Source organism: Prionailurus bengalensis, chromosome B1 (assembly GCF_016509475.1).
Source record: "Prionailurus bengalensis isolate Pbe53 chromosome B1, Fcat_Pben_1.1_paternal_pri, whole genome shotgun sequence".
Taxonomy (NCBI): Eukaryota; Metazoa; Chordata; class Mammalia; order Carnivora; family Felidae; genus Prionailurus; species Prionailurus bengalensis.
This window is the reverse complement of record NC_057344.1, coordinates 21,145,517-21,165,880: the sequence shown is the minus strand read 5'-3', so window position 1 is coordinate 21,165,880 and position 20,364 is coordinate 21,145,517. Positions and strand designations below refer to the sequence as shown.

At 40.7% G+C, this 20,364-nt stretch overlaps 1 protein-coding gene across 1 annotated transcript in view; it reads right to left on the bottom strand.

The window, feature by feature from the left end:
- The window catches only part of MTMR7 (myotubularin related protein 7), a 107,068-nt gene that overhangs the window by 45,862 nt on the left and 40,842 nt on the right, over positions 1–20,364 (bottom strand). Inside the window, exons 3-5 of the mRNA XM_043560076.1 lie at positions 19,106–19,268; positions 10,535–10,692; positions 501–629 (exon numbers count right to left, since the gene is read on the bottom strand). Coding sequence (XP_043416011.1) covers positions 501–629; positions 10,535–10,692; positions 19,106–19,268 — 450 coding nt within the window. The remainder of the gene's footprint in view (positions 1–500; positions 630–10,534; positions 10,693–19,105; positions 19,269–20,364) is intronic.

The window sequence follows — 20,364 nt, the reverse complement described above, 5'->3', positions numbered from 1 at the left end:
GGGGCACCTGGGTGGCTCAGTTGGTTGAGCATCCGACTTCAGCTCAGGTCATGATCTTGTGGTCTGAGTTCAAGCCCCACATCAGGCTCTGTGCTGACAGCTCAGAGCCTGGAGCCTGCTTCAGATTCTGTGTCTCCCTCTCTCTCTGCCCCTCCCCTGCTCATGCTCTGTCTCTCTCTGTCTCAAAAATAAATAAAAACATTAACAAAAAAATTTTTTTAATTAAAAAAAAAAGGATAGGAACTCACTTGAATGATTACATTTAACTGTTTTCTGACTGTATCCCCATTACTTTATTATCAAATAAACATGAAAGGTCGACTTCTACATAAGGTAAGAGTTCAAGCATAGTTGTGTTGTGTCATGCCACATACAGCACTATTCACATCCCTTTAAGAACCCAAACACACACACACACAGCAGAACACTGCTAGAGAGTGCCTGTTTATGATAAAACAAGAAAAGCAAAGCATAAAACAAAAGCATGCCTTGAGACTTACGTGGTTATCTCTATAGTAGTAAGAAAGGGCAGGAAATCGCCGTCTGCTCCGGAATTTGGAACTCCCCACGATGATGTGTGCTGTGGCCGATTTGGGAACATACAGTTCAGTAGGGTAAGAATCACAAACCTGTCACGGAAAACACAAGGGGAATTTTTAGGCAATCCAGTAATGCTTTGTGAACTGCCACAAGAAATTCCATTCAGCATACTTATACATTGCGCGTATACGTTTTCTTAACCGAGTTACCAACAGCTACTTCGGAGAAATGAAGAGCTGGTGATTCCATGAAATCCTCACAAAGAGAAGCAAACACTCTTTAGCAACCTGTCCTTGTGCACTGCCTGTTCTGTCTACGGGCACTGCGAGCAGCAAGACAGGGACAGGTGGGCATTTCTCACCTCAAGAAGGGACAAATTATAATTCAGCATCCTGGGAGCTGAAAACAATTTCGCTGCCTTTTTTGAGTGAAAGATAGCCTGACAGTGGGAGGCAAGCACCAGGGGTGAGCCCCCGGGGCCATTTCTCTGTCCCCAGCACACAACATGTGCACTCCTGCCTCCAAGAAAGCAGTCCAGCCAGTGCCCTCCCTAGAAACTTCTTCCGTTGGGTTTTCCCAAATCTCCTCCATTCTCGAGGGACAACCCAACTCCACCTCCTTCAAGAAATTTCCTCCCTGCACTTCCAGCTCAGGTAACTCTCTAGATCTGACTTGGTACCACACAATTTAACAGCTTTATTTCTGTTTCTTACATGTTGATTTTACAGATGGTAAGAAATGATTTTATTCTTTCTGCCCATCACTAGTGGTGATTCCCACAGTGTAAACTCTGGAGCCTTGGAATGATCTTGTGATTCAGTCAGAATCAGCATTTCAGAATGTAGCTGCAATTTGCCAATTTCATGACCTTCAGGAATGTCAAACTACACTGACCTCTGAAACTGATGACACACAGAAATAATACCCGACAGGTCGATGTAAGGATCAACTCAGGTAACACCCATGACAAAGCACTTTATAAACCACTAGGTCTAACAAAAATGTTAGAGGTAGCAACAGTAATCGCTGACGTGTGGCTCAGTATGTATTTCGCTTTGACATCAGCCAGTCGATCTTTTTTCAATGTGAAGATCACCTGGATGGCATTTCCCTGGATTTTGCCAAAGTGGCTGCTATTTTCCAGAAGTCAAGCACCTTCTTTTTGGCCATTTCAAGAGTCCTCAAGGAGCAGTAACAACAGGGAAATGCATTAGCTGCCTGTCCTCGGTCTACCTCCAGCCCACACTCACTCCTCTACAAAGATGGAACTGAAGGCAACAGAAACCCACCCCAAGCAAGAGCCAAGCCTCCTCTCCACAGCTCATGAAAATCGTCCTGTGATGGTACCTCCCCACCCCGACCTGCCTCCACTGTCTTAGTTACCAGACTGGTGCCCGACAGTGAGCAGGAGATAAAAGGACCACAAAAGTGACGTTCTCAGGCTCTAAGTGTAATTTCACCATTGAGCCAAAGACATTTCAGGGAAGATTATCAAAGACTTCAGAGACTTCAAGGCTCCAGCACTGACACTCCAGAGGAAATCCCATACCGGGAACACTGATACTCTGGAGGAAAATCTTGCCCCAAGAATAGATGGTCCAACCTAGCTGGACGCAGAGGGTTCTTACTGGAATTACTACCACAAGACACTACACCCTCCTCCCCATGCAAATCTGGCATCTGCACCTCTCTTCAGTCAGTCGGCTAGAATGTCACTAGACAGGACACACCCGCTAGCTTGAAGTTCAAGAGACGTGTAATCGTTGTACCAGACTTACAACATTTCCTTAAAATAAGTTTTAAAAAGGAAATTGGGAGGTTTTCAGTAAGGCGGGAATCACCTACTTTCTTCACTATACAACACTAAGGAATTGCAAAGTTATGATTAAATTAAATAAGGAAGTAATAGGTGAGATTTCTCAACATGCCTATTACACACAGGCTTTCTGAGTAACAAAGAGGTGAACTAGGAACCGTGGAGCTCCTGTCAGGTCCTCTTGTGGCCTCCCACAGCCAAAGGATGCCCAGCTTGTGTCACGCTGGAGCCTTTATGTGCACCATACCTGGTGGAGGACCAAAGGAGAGATAAACACCCAGAACTCACTGTCCTTAATACTCCTGGACCCAATCTACTTAGGGACCTGACCATTTGCTATCCACTCCGGGTCCTCTTTCTTCACCAGAAGAGCAGGAAAAACTTTCCTGCCCTTTAAGAAGACCTGGGCCCTCCCTCTCCACAGTGAAGGCAACGTAGACCTTTTTTGGTCAGCATGAGCAAACACCAAGAGCTTAACACCTCAACCCAGTCAGTGGTGGTCATGGCCTCCCCTCTAGGGACACACCAATGCCATTTACAGGGGCTCCTGCTTCCCCCAGAGTACTGAGTCGAGGTGAAAAAGAGTTCAAGGTTAAGAACTGAAATATGGACATTCTGATAAGCTCTTGCATGGGAAGCTCTAAGAGAAGCTAAAATACCTTTGGAAAAAAGTCAGACTCGTGGTGTCTATTAGCTCAGGTTTCAAGATACAAATTCTTAACCAGGCTGGAAACAAAAGTGAATCCACCTTGCGTTCATGAAAGCAGATGGCACTTTCACAGAGAAATTTAAAAAACAGTCATGGATAGCACTGACCACTCTCATTTCTGCAATAAGCTCACGCAGTCATAGTAAAAATTCTGACAATGAATAATGCACAGCATGGTGCAACTTAGGCTACCAAATTCTGAAACTAATCAATGCATGTCCCCAAATTTTGTCTGGTTTGGAAAATTACGTAGGAAAATTCAGAGAGAATGGGAGTTGAGAAAAATACAAAAAGCTTTTCTTCTGAATTTTCTTTCTTTACATTAGCTGCTTAAGCCAATGAAAGCAGAATAAGTTAAAATCATTTCTGCGTACTTTTTTTTTTATTAATAAGGAAATGATTTTCTTTGTCCTCCACTAAATAAATTAGCCTGCCAAGAGTGCCTGCCTATCTTGGTTTTTTAGCCTTGCCCAGAAAATCTCTTTGGATAATTGTTTCACTCATTCAACTAGTTTAAAAATATATATATTTGACATATACCATTGTGTAATTTAAGGTGTACACATGTTAATTTGATACATTTATATACAGTAATATGACTGTCACTGTAGTGAATCAGCGCCTCTATCACATTACATGAATATCATTTCTTTTCAGTGGTTGGGATTATTAAGTTCTAGTCTCTTACTTAGCAAGTTTGATGGTTATAGTACAATGTTGTTGATGATTTTAGTATGATATTGTTGTCTACTGAATACTTAATACGTGCCAGGCATTATGTTAGGTGCTGGGGCAGTAATGAATAACAAAAGAGCTACTGGCTTCAAGGACTTCGCATTCCCAGGAAAGTTGATCTCTTTTGACCCAGTTATAATCTTGCAGTAAATTCATTTACCATTGCAAGGTAGTATCCACCTGAGATGCCATCCGAGATGTCTTGATTAGACCTCTGTATCTATGGAGGACCACTCAGCTGAGCACTTTGGAGAGTTAGTTGTATCTATATAGACAGCTTTCTTCTTAAACATTTAGTATCTAAAATTTATTTCAAGGAATTTATGATATAATATTAGGGGAGAAGGAGGGTGTGAGTTGCCTAAAACAATTTATATATAAATATAATAAAATAATATGTAGCACACAAAATATAGCTGTAGAAAATGGAAACCGACAAGATTGTAAATTACTGGTTCCTACTATATTTTAAATTTTATTCCAAGAGAAACAGGTTAAAATTTTAACCTAAGTAGTGAACGATAATTCTTTTATTTAAGAAAGACAATTCCAGGAGTTACGTACAAAGGGAAATCTTCACTTTGAGAGTTAGACTGTCACAGGCAAGTCTTATAAAGAGGACTCATAGGAATGATGACAGAGTTGATGATGAGGATGATGGTGGTGGTGGTGGTAATTAATCTCAAAACATCACACACACAGAAAAGGGCAGCACAGGTTCTGAACCTGTTTCTTTCTAAGAAGAAAGACATAACTCTTGTAAAAGAAGGGAGGAAGAAGCAAACATTTTGTCAACTATGAGGTGAAAACAAAGTAATGCATGATGCCACAACTTTCTCAATGGACTGTGAGTCAGAAAGTTTTTGAAGCAACTTTTATTATATTTCTAAGTTGGTAATAGAGAAGGGCACATCGTCTTTCTCACTATTTCCATCATATTAGTAAAATCAGAAAATCCCCTAGGTTTTCACCTTTTCTGCTTCAACACAATCCTTTGGTTGTTAGTTTGGGTTTGCTGCATGTTACTTTTGAAAAGAAATGCTGACTAACTCATGTTTTGCAGTCTCCACATGTAGGATGTAAGTGACTAAATATGAGTCATGTTTGTGCTACTAGTTCTAGAAGGAAATCTCTTCAAAAATAGGAAGAACTTGTGTCTCCAAGAAAATATTATTCCACAAGATGCAGCCTAGATTCATTTTCTTCCTTACTCAAGGGCGTGTCATATTTTTGAAAAATTTCAAAAGGTATCCAATTTTCTTTACTAAGCTTGGATTTTCCTCCCTTTCATTTCAAGGCTAAAAATCCATTGCCACATATTTCATAATGATGGAGACAAAGAAGCCCCAAATGTCTACTCACGGTATAAGATTATGGTTGTTAGATTTAAATGTAATTATGAAGAAAATTCAGTATCACGTATCCATTCTATCCCAAATAATCTATAAATTCATGACATCAGAAGAATTATGTGGAAGGAACTGACCTCTACAACATCAAAATTTACTAGAAACCCATAATAACCATAATTAATATAAATGTAATTATGGATATTATACAGCATCAAACAGGGATAGAGTTTAGCAAGTAGGCCAGGATTAAAAAAAAACAAAAACACAACAACAATATGCTGAAACATGAAACAAAATAGTAAACACTGACAATTCAAAACTTCTGAGGACCCAACGATTCCCCAGGAATAGTATGTAAAAATGTCTCCTGAGAGGAGATATTTGTAACAGCTATAAATGTTAACATACATCTTTTCAATAAGAAAAAGACAAATAATCTTATGGAAAAAAAAGGATCAAAAATAACAAACAGGCAAGTCATAGAGAGCCAACGTGAATTGCCAATGAATATAAGGTCAAACTTGTCAGTGATGTGGAAGATGGAAGTAAAACCACACTGATATCAACTTCACACCAATAACACTGGCATTTTTTTAATTTAATTTTTTGATTAATAATTTCACATAGTTAAAAACATGAAACAATACAAAAAAGGTGCATATCCTTGTGTTCTATTCACCCCATTCCCACCTATTCTCCAGGTTATCATTTTGGGGCAATTGCATACATACAAATATATATTCTTATTTTTCTCCCTCTTTTTCAGATAACGGATGTCACACTATATTTAATGCTTTTTTAAAAAGATTTTATTTTTTGGGGCGCCTGGGTGGCGCAGTCGGTTAAGGGTCCGACTTCAGCCAGGTCACGATCTCGCGGTCCGTGAGTTCGAACCCCGCGTCAGGCTCTGGGCTGATGGCTCGGAGCCTGGAGCCTGTTTCCGATTCTGTGTCTCCCTCTCTCTCTGCCCCTCCCCCGTTCATGCTCTGTCTCTCTCTGTCCCCAAAATAAATAAACGTTGAAAAAAAAAATTTAAAAAAAAAATAATAATCTTTCCTTATTAGTACATGAATATCTTCCACATTTTTTAATGGTTACATACTAATTTAATTATATGGATAGAGCAAAAATTATTTAACTGGTCCTCTATTAAGAAATTTTAGTTTCTTCTAAGATACGCTGTTACAAACAATGCCTCAATAAATCACCGTGTACATCATGTGTGTATGCTATTAACTCTTTACAATAAATTCCCAAAAGTAATACTGCTAGATCAATGAGTAGGTGTATCACCAAATAATGTCAATGCCAACTGTTGGCGAGTCTGTGGAGTAGCGAGAACTTGTATATCTTGCTATCAGGTCTGTTAAGTCCACGTACACACTTTGGGAAAGAATTTGGCAATATCTAGTAATGTTAAAATCCACATACCCTCTAACTCAGAAATTCTACTCCTAGATGGAAACGCTCAACCATGAGTCATGTATTAGCCAGTTAACAGCTTTGTGATGATAAAACAAAAAGAGAAAGAGAGTGGGGCGCCTGGGTGGCGCAGTCGGTTACGTGTCCGACTTCAGCCAGGTCACGATCTCGGGGTCCGGGAGTTCGAGCCCCGCGTCAGGCTCTGGGCTGATGGCTCAGAGCCTGGAGCCTGTTTCCGATTCTGTGTCTCCCTCTCTCTCTGCCCCTCCCCCGTTCATGCTCTGTCTCTCTCTGTCCCAAAAATAAATAAAAAACGTTGAAAAAAAAATTTTTTTAATAAAAAAAATTAAAAAAAAAGAGAAAGAGAGAGAAGGAGACAAGGATAACTTTTAGAAATATGGTATATTTGTAAAATATAATATGATACAATAGTGAAAAATGAATGAATGAGAGCTAAAGGTATCAACAGTCTCTGAACTTCTCTGGGTCTTGGACAGTTACTTAACTGGGCTATGCCTGAGTTTCTACATCTGCAATGCAGGGATGCTAACAACACCTACCACATGGTACTGCTAACAGTTGTCAGGCTTTTTAGAACAGTGGCATGTGGTAACTATTACAGATGTGTTTATTAAGTGAAATGAATCTCACAAATACAATGCTGAGTGAAATATCAAGTTTCAGTAAACGACATTCAGCACAATACCATGTGTAGAAAGCATAAAAAACACACAAAATAATACCACATATTACTACTTACAAATGTAGACACATTATACACAAACAAGGGAAGGATAACACCAGACTTCAGTCAGTGGCACTGGAGCAGAGGGTGACCTGGAGGGCACTTTAGAGAGGTTTAAGAGCATTCATCTATGTGTCTGTTTTTGTCCCAGGACCATACTGTTTTTACTACTATGGCTAGCAATCAAATATATATATAGCTAATTATTACTATATTTATATAATAAACTATTGGAACTATACTAAAATAAAAAGCTTCTGCACAGCAAAGGAAACCACCAATAAAACAAACAATGGGAGAAGATATTTGCAAATAATATACATGATAAGAGGTTAATACCTCAAATATGTAAAAAATTTACCCAACTCAACACCAAAAAATCAAAATAATCCCAGGAAAAAAAATGGGCATAGGACCTAAATAGCTATTTTTTTCCAAAGAAGACACACAAATGGCCAGGAGACACATGCCAGGATGCTCAACATCACTAATCATCAAGAAAATGCAGCTCAAAACCACAATGGTATCATCTCACACCAGTCAGTACGGTTAGTATCAAGAAGACAAAAAATAACAAGTGTTGGCAAGGATGTAGAGAAAAGGGAACTTTTGTGCACTGTTGGTGAAAATGTAAATTGTTGCAACCACTGTGGAAAACAGTATGCAAGTTTCTTAAAAAATTAAAAATAGAAATACCATATGACCCAGCAATCCTACTGCTGAGTATTTACCCAAAGAGAACAAAAACACTAATTCAAAAATACATATACATCCTTCTGTTCATTATAGCATTACTTACAATGGCCAAGATATGGAAGCAATTTGTGTCCATCAATAGATAAATGAATAGAATAAATGTGGTGTGTGTGTATACACACACACACACACACACACACAGAGGAATATTATTCAGCCATAAAAATGAATGCGATCTTGCCATTTGTGACATAAATGAACCCAGAGGGCATTATGCTAAGTAAAACACAAGTCACATAGGGAAGGACAAATACCACATTATTTCACTTATATGTGGAACATAAAAAACAAAACGAATCAACACACACATAGAAACAAACAAAAAACAGAAATAGACTCATAAATACAGAGAGCAAGCTGGTGGTTTCCAGAGGGGAGAGGTGGAAGGATGGGAGAAATAGGTGAAAGGGATTAAGAGGAACAAATTTCCGGCTATAAAATAAATAAGTCACAGAGATGAAAAGTGCAGCAAAGGGAATATAGTCAACAATACTGTGGTAATGATGTGCGGTGACTATACTTACCAGGCTGGACATCACATAATGTGTACAATAGCCAAATGACTATGCTGCACACCAAAAACTAGTATAACACTGTATGTCAACGATGCTTCAATAATAAAAATTTTTTAAAATGTAACCAATTAACAGGAGATAAGGTGTAAATGGCCAAGAAGCATATACAAATCTACAATCAAGAAATGAAAGCATGTCAGTTAAATTGAGAAATTGCTTGTCCCACTATCAAATTGTCAAGAAAATTGTTTAAGAACGAAACTCTTTCCCTGTGACGGCACAAGAAATCAAGCCTTCTCATACACAGCTGCTGAGAATTTATATAAATCTGCAGTTCTTGCTGACAATGTGTACAAAAATTTGTGTAAAGTTTTTGACACAGAAATTTGACCTTTAGGAATCTGTCTTTAAAAAGAATTTTAACATGGGCAAAGATATAGTTACCAGGATGTTCTCACTATGTTATTTAAAATAGTGATGGGGCGCCTGGGTGGCTCAGTCGGTTAAGCGTCCGACTTCAGCTCAGGTCACGATCTCGCGGTCCGTGAGTTCGAGCCCCGCGTCAGGCTCTGGGCTGATGGCTCAGAGCCTGGAGCCTGCTTCCGATTCTGTGTCTCCCTCTCTCTCTGCCCCTCCCCCGTTCATGCTCTGTCTCTCTCTGTCTCAAAAATAAATAAATGTTAAAAAAAATTTTTTTTTTAAAAAATAAATAAAATAGTGAAAAATAGGGGCACCTGGGTGGCTCAGTCGGTTAAGCGGCCAACTTCGGCTCGGGTCATGATCTCACGGTCTGTGAGTTCGAGCCCCGCGTCGGGCTCTGTGCTGACAGCTCAGGGCCTGGAGCCTGTTTCCGATTCTGTGTCTCCCTCTCTCTCTGACCCTCCCCTGCTCATGCTCTGTCTCTCTCTGTCTCAAAAATAAATAAACATTAAAAAAAAAATTTTAAATAGTGAAAAATAATAATAATCTGAATGTCTAAAAATTGGAGATTAGGTAGACAGAATATGACAGTCATACTACACAATTGTTACATGATGTTTTTAAATTATATGAAATATATTTATTGACAGGAAAATGCAATATGATGTGTGAGGAAAAGCAGAACACAAGGCATGTGTTGTATGATTCCATTTGCGTTACATACATTCGAACAGTTCCTTTTCCTATGTATTTTCCAATTTTAAATTATTCAATGCATTACTTATATAAGAAAAGACATTAAATTATGCAGATGAGAAAAAAATCTGAAGTAAAATTTTAAAACCTAACAAAAGAATGTGAGGGCAATGTTCTTTTTTATTTTGTAAATTCTCTGCAACATTCTTATGCTACTTTTATTACTTAAAATATTTAAAAACTTCATAGGGAAACCAACACTGATTTGTAAGCCCATCATTAGGGACAATACAGCATTGGTTCTGCCCCTTCTGCCTCCCGTCCTCTCCATAGGCCTTTCTGTAAACGTAGACACATCTCACCACATTTCTCTAGGGAAGCCTCTTGGTGACCTTGTGTACCAATCAAGAGTTCAGTGAGTACAGAGAGGAGCTGGTGCCAGACTGCCATCAGAGTCTCTGTGACTTCCCCACTAATCACTCACCACACTATAAAAAGAGCTGACAGGAGAACTTGGCCCTGGCCTGCTCTCCCACCCACTGCCTGGCCATGAGGCCACTGGACTTCTCTGAGTTTCCATTTCCTCAAACATTAGGAGAAGGGTTTGTGTGTCAGGGGGTGGGGGAGGTCTCTACGTTTCCAAACTTTTTGATTCCGGTGCAGGTAGGAAATGTAGCTGGTAATAACCAGGGGAGACTTGCAGATCTACAGATCTGTATCTACAAAGAGCTAAGAAATTAAAGGAGATTAAGTCAGTCATGCTAAACTACGGGAATCAGGAGTTCACTTGGATTAAGCATTTAGATTTCACTAGATGCCTGCACTCACTCGGTAGTCTCTATTCACATCGCTGAGCTGCCAATAATTATTAGGGAGGCCCATTCGCTTGTATTCTTCGCTGAGATCGATCAGCATCCAGCCCTGTTCTCTTTCTTCTTTATCCAGCTTGGGGTTGAATGAAAAGCAGTATAACTCTTCGTATTTCACTGCAAGAAAAGGGAGAATAAAGCCAAATCAAGCTAAGCCAAAACTAGAACCAAATCTCCCCAGAAGCAGTCTGTCTGGGCTAGAGTACACCAAGAGGCCAGTCCGGCTCCTGGCCCCTTGGGACACCCTCTCTGGGTAGGTACGCCCACCTCCTCCCGACAACACCATGAAGACCTTGGGACAAACCAACTCAACTTTGCAAACGCTTCTTTCCTTTCAGAAACAAGGACTTCTCCATTGTGTGCTTTCTTTAAAGTTTCTTTGGAAGGCAAACATATTCTCCAGACCATACAAGAAATGGAACTTAAAAATTAATTAAGAATGTATGTATCATTAGACATCAAGAACTCAGTTTGTTTATGTATATCGAGCTTGGATTTGGGACGGCTTCTCAGAGGTAGAGAGAGGCCCGGACCACTGCCATATTTTGATGCTCACAATATTCAAAAAAGAAACAGCAATTGAAAGGCTGTGGGATGTAGGGGCACCTGGGAGGCTCAGTCAGTTAAGTGTCTGACTTAGGCTCAGGTCATGATCTCACAGCTCGTGGGTTCAAGCCCCACATCGGACTCTGTGCTGACAGTTCAGAACCTGGAGTCTGATTCAGATTCTGTGTCTTCCTCTCTCTCTGCCCCTCCCCCACTCGTGCTCGCACACACTCTCTTTCTCTCTCTCTCAAAAATAAACATTAAAAAAAATTTAAAGAAAGGCTGTGTAATGTATTTAAGTGTTTGCCCGGAAAACATCTGAACTTTTAGCAAACACATCAATGTCATAATTACAGTGCTCATACAAAATTCATAGGATTAATAAAAAAATCAATTCATAGTGTCAGGCATCCTGGTCATGAAGGGCAAATTTAAGGATGTACGACAAAACTCTCCTTTCAATTCTGCAAGGATGTCTTTGTCTTTATGTAACACCCTTTCTGCTTGTGAGCCGAAGCTCCACAGCCTTCCCCATTTAAAGCTAAAATTTGATTTTCTTGCTCCAGTCTCGCCCTGTTGAAGGAAGCATTTAGGCCAGTGCTACTCAACAGAAATGTAACGCAAGCCACATATGTCACTTAAAATGCCCTTGAAACCACATTAAAAAACTAAAAAGAAACAATGAAATTAATTGTACTAATATATTTTATTGGTAACCCAATATATGCAAATATTATTTCAATATGTGCATAATATAGAACTTATTAATATTATATATATCTTGCTTCACAACGTCTTTGAAATTCCATGCTAGCTCCATGTCAAGTGCTCACCGGCCACATGCAGGTGCTGGCTACCATATTGGATAGTGCAGATCCACACATCGCTAGTAAAGAGAAATCATGGCTGATACTCACTAAACCTGTATTTCATTCCAGATTCTGTTCTTAACAAATGTATTAACTTACGATGGGCCTCATTTTCCAGATGAGAAATCTGAGGCAAAAAGTGGTTAAGGAACATTCCCAGGGCCACAGAGCTAATAAATGGGGACTCTGGATTGAAATTAGGCAACCTGGCTGTAGAGTGCATTCTCCAAAGCACACGCACTGCCTGTCTCAGGCAGATCCTTCTCTCTTCTCCCCAGACGGACCACTTTTGTGTCTTTTCTCTCCTTGTTCCATCCTCTTAACCTTCCTCTTTTTTTCCAATAGCTTTTTTTTCTCCTCACAGTTTTCTGAGGTCCCCTCATTTATTCCTTAATCTGTTGATGACATTCAGATATGGATAATTTAACTGCTCTTCAACATGCATCTGGAGACCCAGTCAAGGACCTCACCACCAGCAAAAGGCCACAGCAACACACAGGCAGCCTAAGATCTAAACTCAGTTTCAGGCTTGTGATTACCATTGAAATGACTCATCTACATGGAAGAAGAAAGATAAGGGTCATATTTTTCATTAGACATGTAGTCTTTCTTGTAAAAAAAACAAAAAAGAAGTAAACAACTATAGTGTACCTGTAAGATAAACTATGTTCTAGTTCAGTTTCTCTTGATATCATATATTCTAAACTTCAAACTTTAGAATATGGACGATTTCAATCAATAAGAAAATACACACCTACAGCTATCTGTACAAACACAGAAAAGATGCTCTCAGTAGGAACTGTTTCTTGTAATCTTAGCTTATTGAGCAGACAGCACAAAAAATTGAGATCCATTTCTGGGAACCAATGGCTCGACACTGACACATCTTTTCCATCTCTCAGTACCATTTTCATGACTCAGGCCTCTGATATCATAATGTTAACCGCAAATGCAATTTGTTTAAGAGGGCAACAGAATCTCTTGAGAAAGCCTTGGTTCCCTCAGTGAAAGCAGAACTTATGAAGACAGGGTTAGTAATGGAAGCTAAGTCCCCTTCATTAAGTAGTTACAGATGGGTGCAAAGGTAGAAGGAAACCAGTGGAGGACACAGAGTTTCCTATGTATGGGCTCATGCCTGCTGTCATTGGGAGGAGGCAGAGACACGGTACAGAAAGCAGGAATAACTTAAGGCAGACGTGGACAAGATCATTCGTGAATTCTGAACCGGGAGGCATTAGAATGGGTTACCACTAAACTGTGAAATGTTTTGTGTTATTTTTTTAAGCAAAAGGGTGATCAGTCATACCTCCAGCCCAATGTAAGTTAAAATTCTTCACGAGGGCAAAGAAACCCACATTTTGGTCAGCCCAAACTCAGTCTTATTAATGTAGGCAAGCTTCTCACACAAAGGCCAGCCCAGGTGAAGCCTTCAGCTGAGGCCTGCCGGCTCTGAGAAATTATAAAGTACCATTAACACAGATGCAAACTTTACTGAATAGTTCCCATTCACAACGATCTGTTCCGCTCACCTCCATCTTCTGCAAAATACGTAGCAGAATTCTTTTTAAGTTTATTTATTCGTTTTTGAGAGAAAGCAAGAGAGGGGCAGAGAGAGGGGACGAGAGAGAGAATCCCAAGCAGGGTCCACAATGTCAGTGCGGAACCCGACACCAGGCTGAAACTCACAAACGTGTGAGATCATGACCTGAGCAGAAACCAAGAGTCAGACACTTAACTGACTGAGCCACCCAGGTACCCCTACCTAGCAGAATTCATAGTCATCAGCAAGTAGGGGAGCTAAAAACAAAAGTAGGGCTACAGAAATCTCTAGTCTTTACAGAATGTGAACTGAAAGAACATACCTGCTTCGGAAAAGTCAGATCCCTCATTTCTCACCTTCGTCTCTTAAAACAGACATGTGATACTCCACTGGCTTCTTACACCATAAGGTCTGAGCCTCTTCTGCTGCTAGTGACAGCAGGTTTCTAAGCCAGGTGCACTGAAGGCCTCTCCCCTACAGCTGCTCCCGTAAGAAGCAAATACCCCACATGCCTTTGCACTGAATGTGCACCTCCAAGCAAAAGAAAAAATTTCAGAAAAATTTATGTAGAAATCATTAGAGCATGTACTTTATTGACCTACTTAAATCTTACAAATGCTAGGCAAAGGCAGATTTGAAGGTTTTTCTATCTGTTCAGAAAGAAAAAGGATAATTTCTAAAGTACTACATTAAATTAAGAATGACTAGCATCGGGGCACCTGGATGGCTCAGTCACTTAAGCATCCAACTCTTCCTTTCGGCTCAGGTCATGATCTCACAGTTCTTGAGTTCAAGCCCCACATAGGGCTCTGTGCTGACAGTGCGGAGCCTGCTTGGGATTCTCTCTCTCTCTCTCTCTCTCTCTCTCTCCCTCTCTCTCTCTCTCTCTCTCTCTCTCCCACTCTCTGCCCCTCCTGCAGTCTCTCTCTCAAAATAAATAAATAAACTTACAAAAATAATAATGGATAGCATCTTCGTCATGTTTCTAGGAAAACCAAATTGGTGTTTCAGGACTTGGCAGGTAGCGAACAAGATGCAGGTTTTGACTGACTCTGTGTTGTTTGAGCACAGCTGTTCATCACGTGCCCCTTAACACAGAGAAGCACTAGTCTCTGCTCTCGGTTCCATACCTATTGTTCTCATTGACGCCTTCGCTCTCAGGTAAGCCCTCTTCCCACTCCCTGGGGAAGATTTATGCCACCAAGTGGCAACTTTCAACTTGGAACCACCAAGCCCACAAATGGCCCAGTCTCTGCACCCCACCTCTGCTCCTTCTCTTCCATAAAAAAGGAAAGGGTGTTCACTCGAGCAGATAAGGCAGCGTGGGTAAGACAAAGCAATTAGAAAAGGAAGAAAAACAACCTAGTTTGTTGCCCAGGTATCAGGCTAAATGGTTATGAAAACAGAGTATTTCAGAGGAAAAAAATGAGGGAAGTATCATGATAGACTAATTGGGAGAAACAAAAGGTAACTTAATATTATAATAAAAATACTTTAAAAAGAAAAAGAAAACTTGCAACAACCCACGTAAACCTGAGTAATACAATTATGTTACTGACTGCTTCCCTTTTGCAAATTTTTTAAAATTGAAAGGAAAAAACAAACACGAATGGGCATTAGCAGAGTGCGGAGATGGGTCTGGGAAGGGGAAAGTTACAGTCATCAGGAGGACACACACTGTGGGGTTTATCAGAACCAAAAGTAACAGTTGAAAGCTAGCCTGCCGCCAGCCTTCTGCTTCATTCAAGGACCTACATGGAGTTGAAAAACCATTTCAAGTGGGGTCAGGAAAGAACACAGCCACTACTGGACTTCGCAGCTTTAGAAGAAAAATAAGGAAGAGGTGCCTGGTGGCTCATTCCGTCAGACTCTTGATTTCAGCTCAGGTTATGATCTCACCATTCGTGGGTTCGAGCTCTGCATCAGGCTCTGTGCCAGGCTTGGGATTCTCCCTCTCCCTCTCTGCCCAACCTCAGCTCTCTTTCTCTCTCTCTCTCTCAAAAAAAAAAAAAAATGAGGAGGAGGAAGACGAGGAGGAGGAAGAAGAAGAGGAGGAGGAAGAGGAAGAAAAGGGGGAGAAAGGGGGAGAAAGGGGAGAAAGAGGGGGAGGAGGAGGAGGAGGAGGAGGAAAAAGATGTCTTCTATTTTCAACCAACAAGTGTTTGGATTAACTACCAGGGCTATGGAGGCTCTTAGTGGAAAAGAACTTCTAGACTCAGAGATAAGTGTCGTCAATAAAAAGAATATTACAACCGCAGACACTACATAACAGCAGTGACTTAGACTAGGACATAAAAAGTTAAATTAAGCAAATGAGGGGCACCTGGGTGGCTCAGTAGGTTAAGTGTTTAACTTTGGCTCTGGGCATGATATCACGACTCATGAGTTCGAGCCTCACCTAAGGCTCTGTGCTGACAGCTCAAGAGTCTGGAGTCTGCTTCGGATTCTATGTCTGTCTCTCTCTTTCTCTCTCTCTCTCTCTCTCTCTCTCTCTGCCTTCCCTGCTCATACTCTCAGTCTCAAAAATAAATAATATTTTAAAAATTTAAATAAAAATAAACTGAGCAAATAAGATGATGTCAGTCATGAGATTTTTTTAAATCCTAATAAATGTGCAAAAGAATTGGGGACTAAGATGAACTGGAAAAAAAACACTGTAGTTTAGAAAAAATGGTAAAATAAACAAAGAAGATGGTTCAAATGTTAAGGGACCAACCAACACTAATTGATACAAAAATAAACAGCAGAAACAAATTGGAGGAGAGAAGAAGGCACATGGGAAAAATGGAAGCTCTCTGAGAAACAGGGGTCTTTTCATCTGAAAAATATAGATCCTTATTGGTACACTGGATCTATTTTTCATTGGGCCAAACCTTTACTTTAACCTAAATTGTTCTTTATTCAGAATTAAAGAGCTTACTGAATTTGGCTACATTAATTTTTCATTCTTACCAATCTGAATTCACACAAAAGACAAACCAGTAAAAGCTCACTAGATTTTTAGTAGTTTGATGTACCCTTATCCCAGAAATCCTAATTCAGTGAGGAGAGGATCTCATGAGCTTTGAAAATATCTCCTTCATAGGACTTGACTTAAATGGACTCTGAAACATTTCTTCTTTTGTAAAAAAAAAAAAAAAAAAAAAAAAATGTTCTTTACAGGACCTTGTAGTTTAGTTGTGTGTCCATAAGGGTAGCTGGAAATAGGTGATTTGTGTTGGTGATTAAGCAGAATAACCACAGAGAGCTACCCCGTGCTACTAGGATTCAAAGTATACCACACCCCACCCCACCCCCCACACACCCATGCTGATATACCTAGAGGAGGGGGAAGGTGTGTTTTGTAAAAGATCCTGAGATGGCTCTGATAAGCCACCCCTACTCCTAGCCGGGACCCCCTCCACCTTTCCCTACCTCCGCCCAGATCCGAAAGCCTGCTTCCAAGGTTAAAGACTGTAATGTGTCCTAATTTTAGCCCTGCCTCTCACATTAAACTGTGAAACTGTCTGGGTTCTATTTCACCTTCCCACACTTATTAAAGTACTATGTTTTATGTAAACTGGCATCTCTAATTCCAGCGTTTCAAAATGCTGGTGGCTTTTTAAAAATCTTCTAAGGTAATGGGTTTAATTCAATTAACTGCTATCATTTCCTTTCTTGCTCTCTGGCTGTGTCTAACACCTAACTCCCACACGCCACCTTTAAGAAAGGGTGTGTGTTTTAAAAAGTGAGGCACGCAGAGGTCTTCCTCCCTGGGGGCCCTCACAGTGAGAGTCCTGGCGCTCGCTGTCATCACCGGCCAGAGCCCTCACGGCCACTGTCATCGGCCCTTCCAGCCACTCAGCTCTTTCCCAGTTCTCTGGGCTCTTCCTAAATCCCATTAATCCGGTCAGAGCACAAGTATTATCCAGTACACCCATTAATCAGTGACACAGAAATTGCTGGCACACAATTCTCCTCACAATCCCTGCTGCACGCAACCTCACATACATCTTCCCAGAACTTCTGTTCCAATTATAGTGTACCCTCTAAAAAGTTCAACTGCTTTTCTGGCTAACTCTGCAGTTCTCTGCAGCACACAGGGATCAAAGAGCCTCAACCAGCTGCCTTGAAAGGGGAGCGAAGTCGAGGCAAAATGATCAGATTTTGACAGCTCCCTGGCATCATTTTCATTAGACAGCGTTAGTTCTCCATTATCTGCAGATGATACGGTCACATTATCAGAAACGGAGGAACCAGCCAGACCTCTTGCAGTATTGACAATCAAACCTCCTGCCCTGAATCAAAAAGCATTTAGCAAAGGAACTGTAAACACAGATCCCATCTCCCTCATCAGTGACTTTGGTGTGACCCTACCATGGACATTGCTCTTATATAAAAGATTTACTTTTACTGAATTCTCCCAGGAAACTCAGACGTCTATTTCTTGTAGGCAAAAGAACAGCACAACCCATACAAGCCACGTAGACAGACAAGAGACCCTCTAGAGAAGTGCACAGTAAGCCATAAGTCTGAAGACCTCAAGCTGAGAGACTGAACAAGAGAGTAACTAACAGCACCTATGTTTCAAATCAACTAAACGTTCTGCCCACAACACTTAAGGAGGTTTCGTTTAAGAGAACCAACACATCCACATGGTGAATACAACTGATGTTAACAAAGGTCCAGTTATACCAACCTTGGGAAACATACATTACCATCAAGAAGCAATAGAAACCAAACCTTGAGGGGTGCCTGGATGGCTCAGTCAGTTAAGCGTCTGACTCTTGGTTTTGGCTCCCATCATTATCTCACAGTTCGTGAGTTCAAGCCTTGGATCGGGCTCTGTGCTAACAGCGTGCAGCCTGCTCAGGATTTTCTCTCTCTGTCTCTGTCTCTCTCTCTCTCTGTCTCTGCCCTTACCCTGCTCTCTCTCCCTCTCAAAATAAATAAATAAACTTAAAAAAAAAAAAAAAAAGAAAGAAAGAAACCAAACCTTGAAAGCCCCAAGAGGGGAAAGTGCACTGGAACTGTTTGACATCAATGTTTTCCATACAAAACAATGTGCCACTTTTACCTTAGGCTTTAAGCAAGGTGGCTTGATCATCATAGTATGGGAAGAGCATCATTCTGAGATGATTTCACTCCAAAGGGAAAACATGCTCTAACCCTTCTGCCAAGATAAAGTGAATACTGACAATAATGAAAGAGGTTCATATAGTAAACAACTCAGGGGGAACCCCTAAAAGGCAGAGAATCATTCAGAATTCTTGGCCTCATCTGAGGACTGGGATAACATATAATTCCTACAACACCATAATTCTTTTTATTTTTTAATTTAATTTATATTTTTTAATTTATATTCAAGGTAGTTATCATATAGTGCAACACGATTTCAGGAGTAGATTCCTCGATGCCCCTTACCCATTTGGCCTATCCCCCCCTCCCACAACCCCTCCAGTAACCTTCTGTTTGTTCTCCATATTTAAGAGTCTCTTCTGTTTTGTCCCCCTCCCTGTTTTTATATGTATTTCTTGAACATGATTTGTGAACTGGAGAGTGTGCACATACGACACGCAGAGGTCCTCCGCCCTACCTGGCCGAGCAAGGCGTATGAGAGAGATGTACACATCATGGCAGTCTCTTTCCTGCGGTATGATGAGCTGTAACAGCTGAAAGTTCTTGCAGCGAATCAGCAGAGGGCACCCAGTAGCGGCTGTTGCCTGTTTTTCAATGGTGGAAATCTGACTGTGAAGAATCTACGACCAAAAGTTATGTGGATAAGCTAAGCACAAATCAGTGATAAATGAGCAAGAAGTAACACAGATCTCTGAGGCACAGACAAGAACCACTCCCCAGTCTTTATCTAGCTCAACACCTGCACTCAGATGACAAAACTGAGATGCTCTGGGAAAGATCGGTCTAAACCTATCATTTTTTTTCATTACCGAGCCTTCTGCTATCCGGGCTAAATATTTGGAGCAAAGTACTCAGCATATAATTTTGTACAAGACCAGGTAAGGGAACACTGTGGTGGTCAAATGTTGAATGCGCTTACCAGCTAAAATTAAATAAGGTCATGAGAAGTTAGTAAAATAAACCTTGCAATCGACAGAAGTTAGAGATGGCCCCGCTGGGAGGTGCCACCATGCTCCTAAATTCCACATGGAATGCTCAAGTTCAATAGCAACTTGAGACTGTTGTTTTCTAAGCTGCCGGTGGCCAAGTAGGCTGCAGAAGAGATTTATGTTAAAGAAAATCATGCTGAAGTACATCTCTCTGGTGTTTTGCTGGGAGGGGGTCTCTGCCCCACCCTCAATGGCAGCATTCGTAACTTTTTGTTGTCGTTGTTCGAGTACAGCTGACACACACACTGTTACATTAGTTCCAGGGGTACAATATAGCGACTCGTCAGCTCTACACATTATACTGCGTTCACAAGTGTAGTTAGGATCCGCCATCATTCTTCCCCGCTAAGTAATGCCTGCCCCCTTCTGCTCAAAATGCAACATCTATGCAATACAGAACAGGGAAAAACCTACAATTCAGGGATTCTGGTTCCAGTCATAATGTCCTGGTCGGGTGGTTATATAAAATAAGAGCTATCAAATGGTCTCATTATTAAATAGCAGAAATACCTGCCAAGAGGACTCTTCCCTAGCTTTTCTTTTCTTCTCTTTTGAATTATCAGGTAAGTAGAGACAATATAATAAAATGACTAAACGGCCTGCACAACTGGAACCTACAGATAAAATGTACTGCAAATAAAGCACTACATAAATGCTGTATCTGGCACTGATTATTCTCGAATGTCTACTTAACAGCTGTGACATGAAGCATTTATATCTCTGGCTA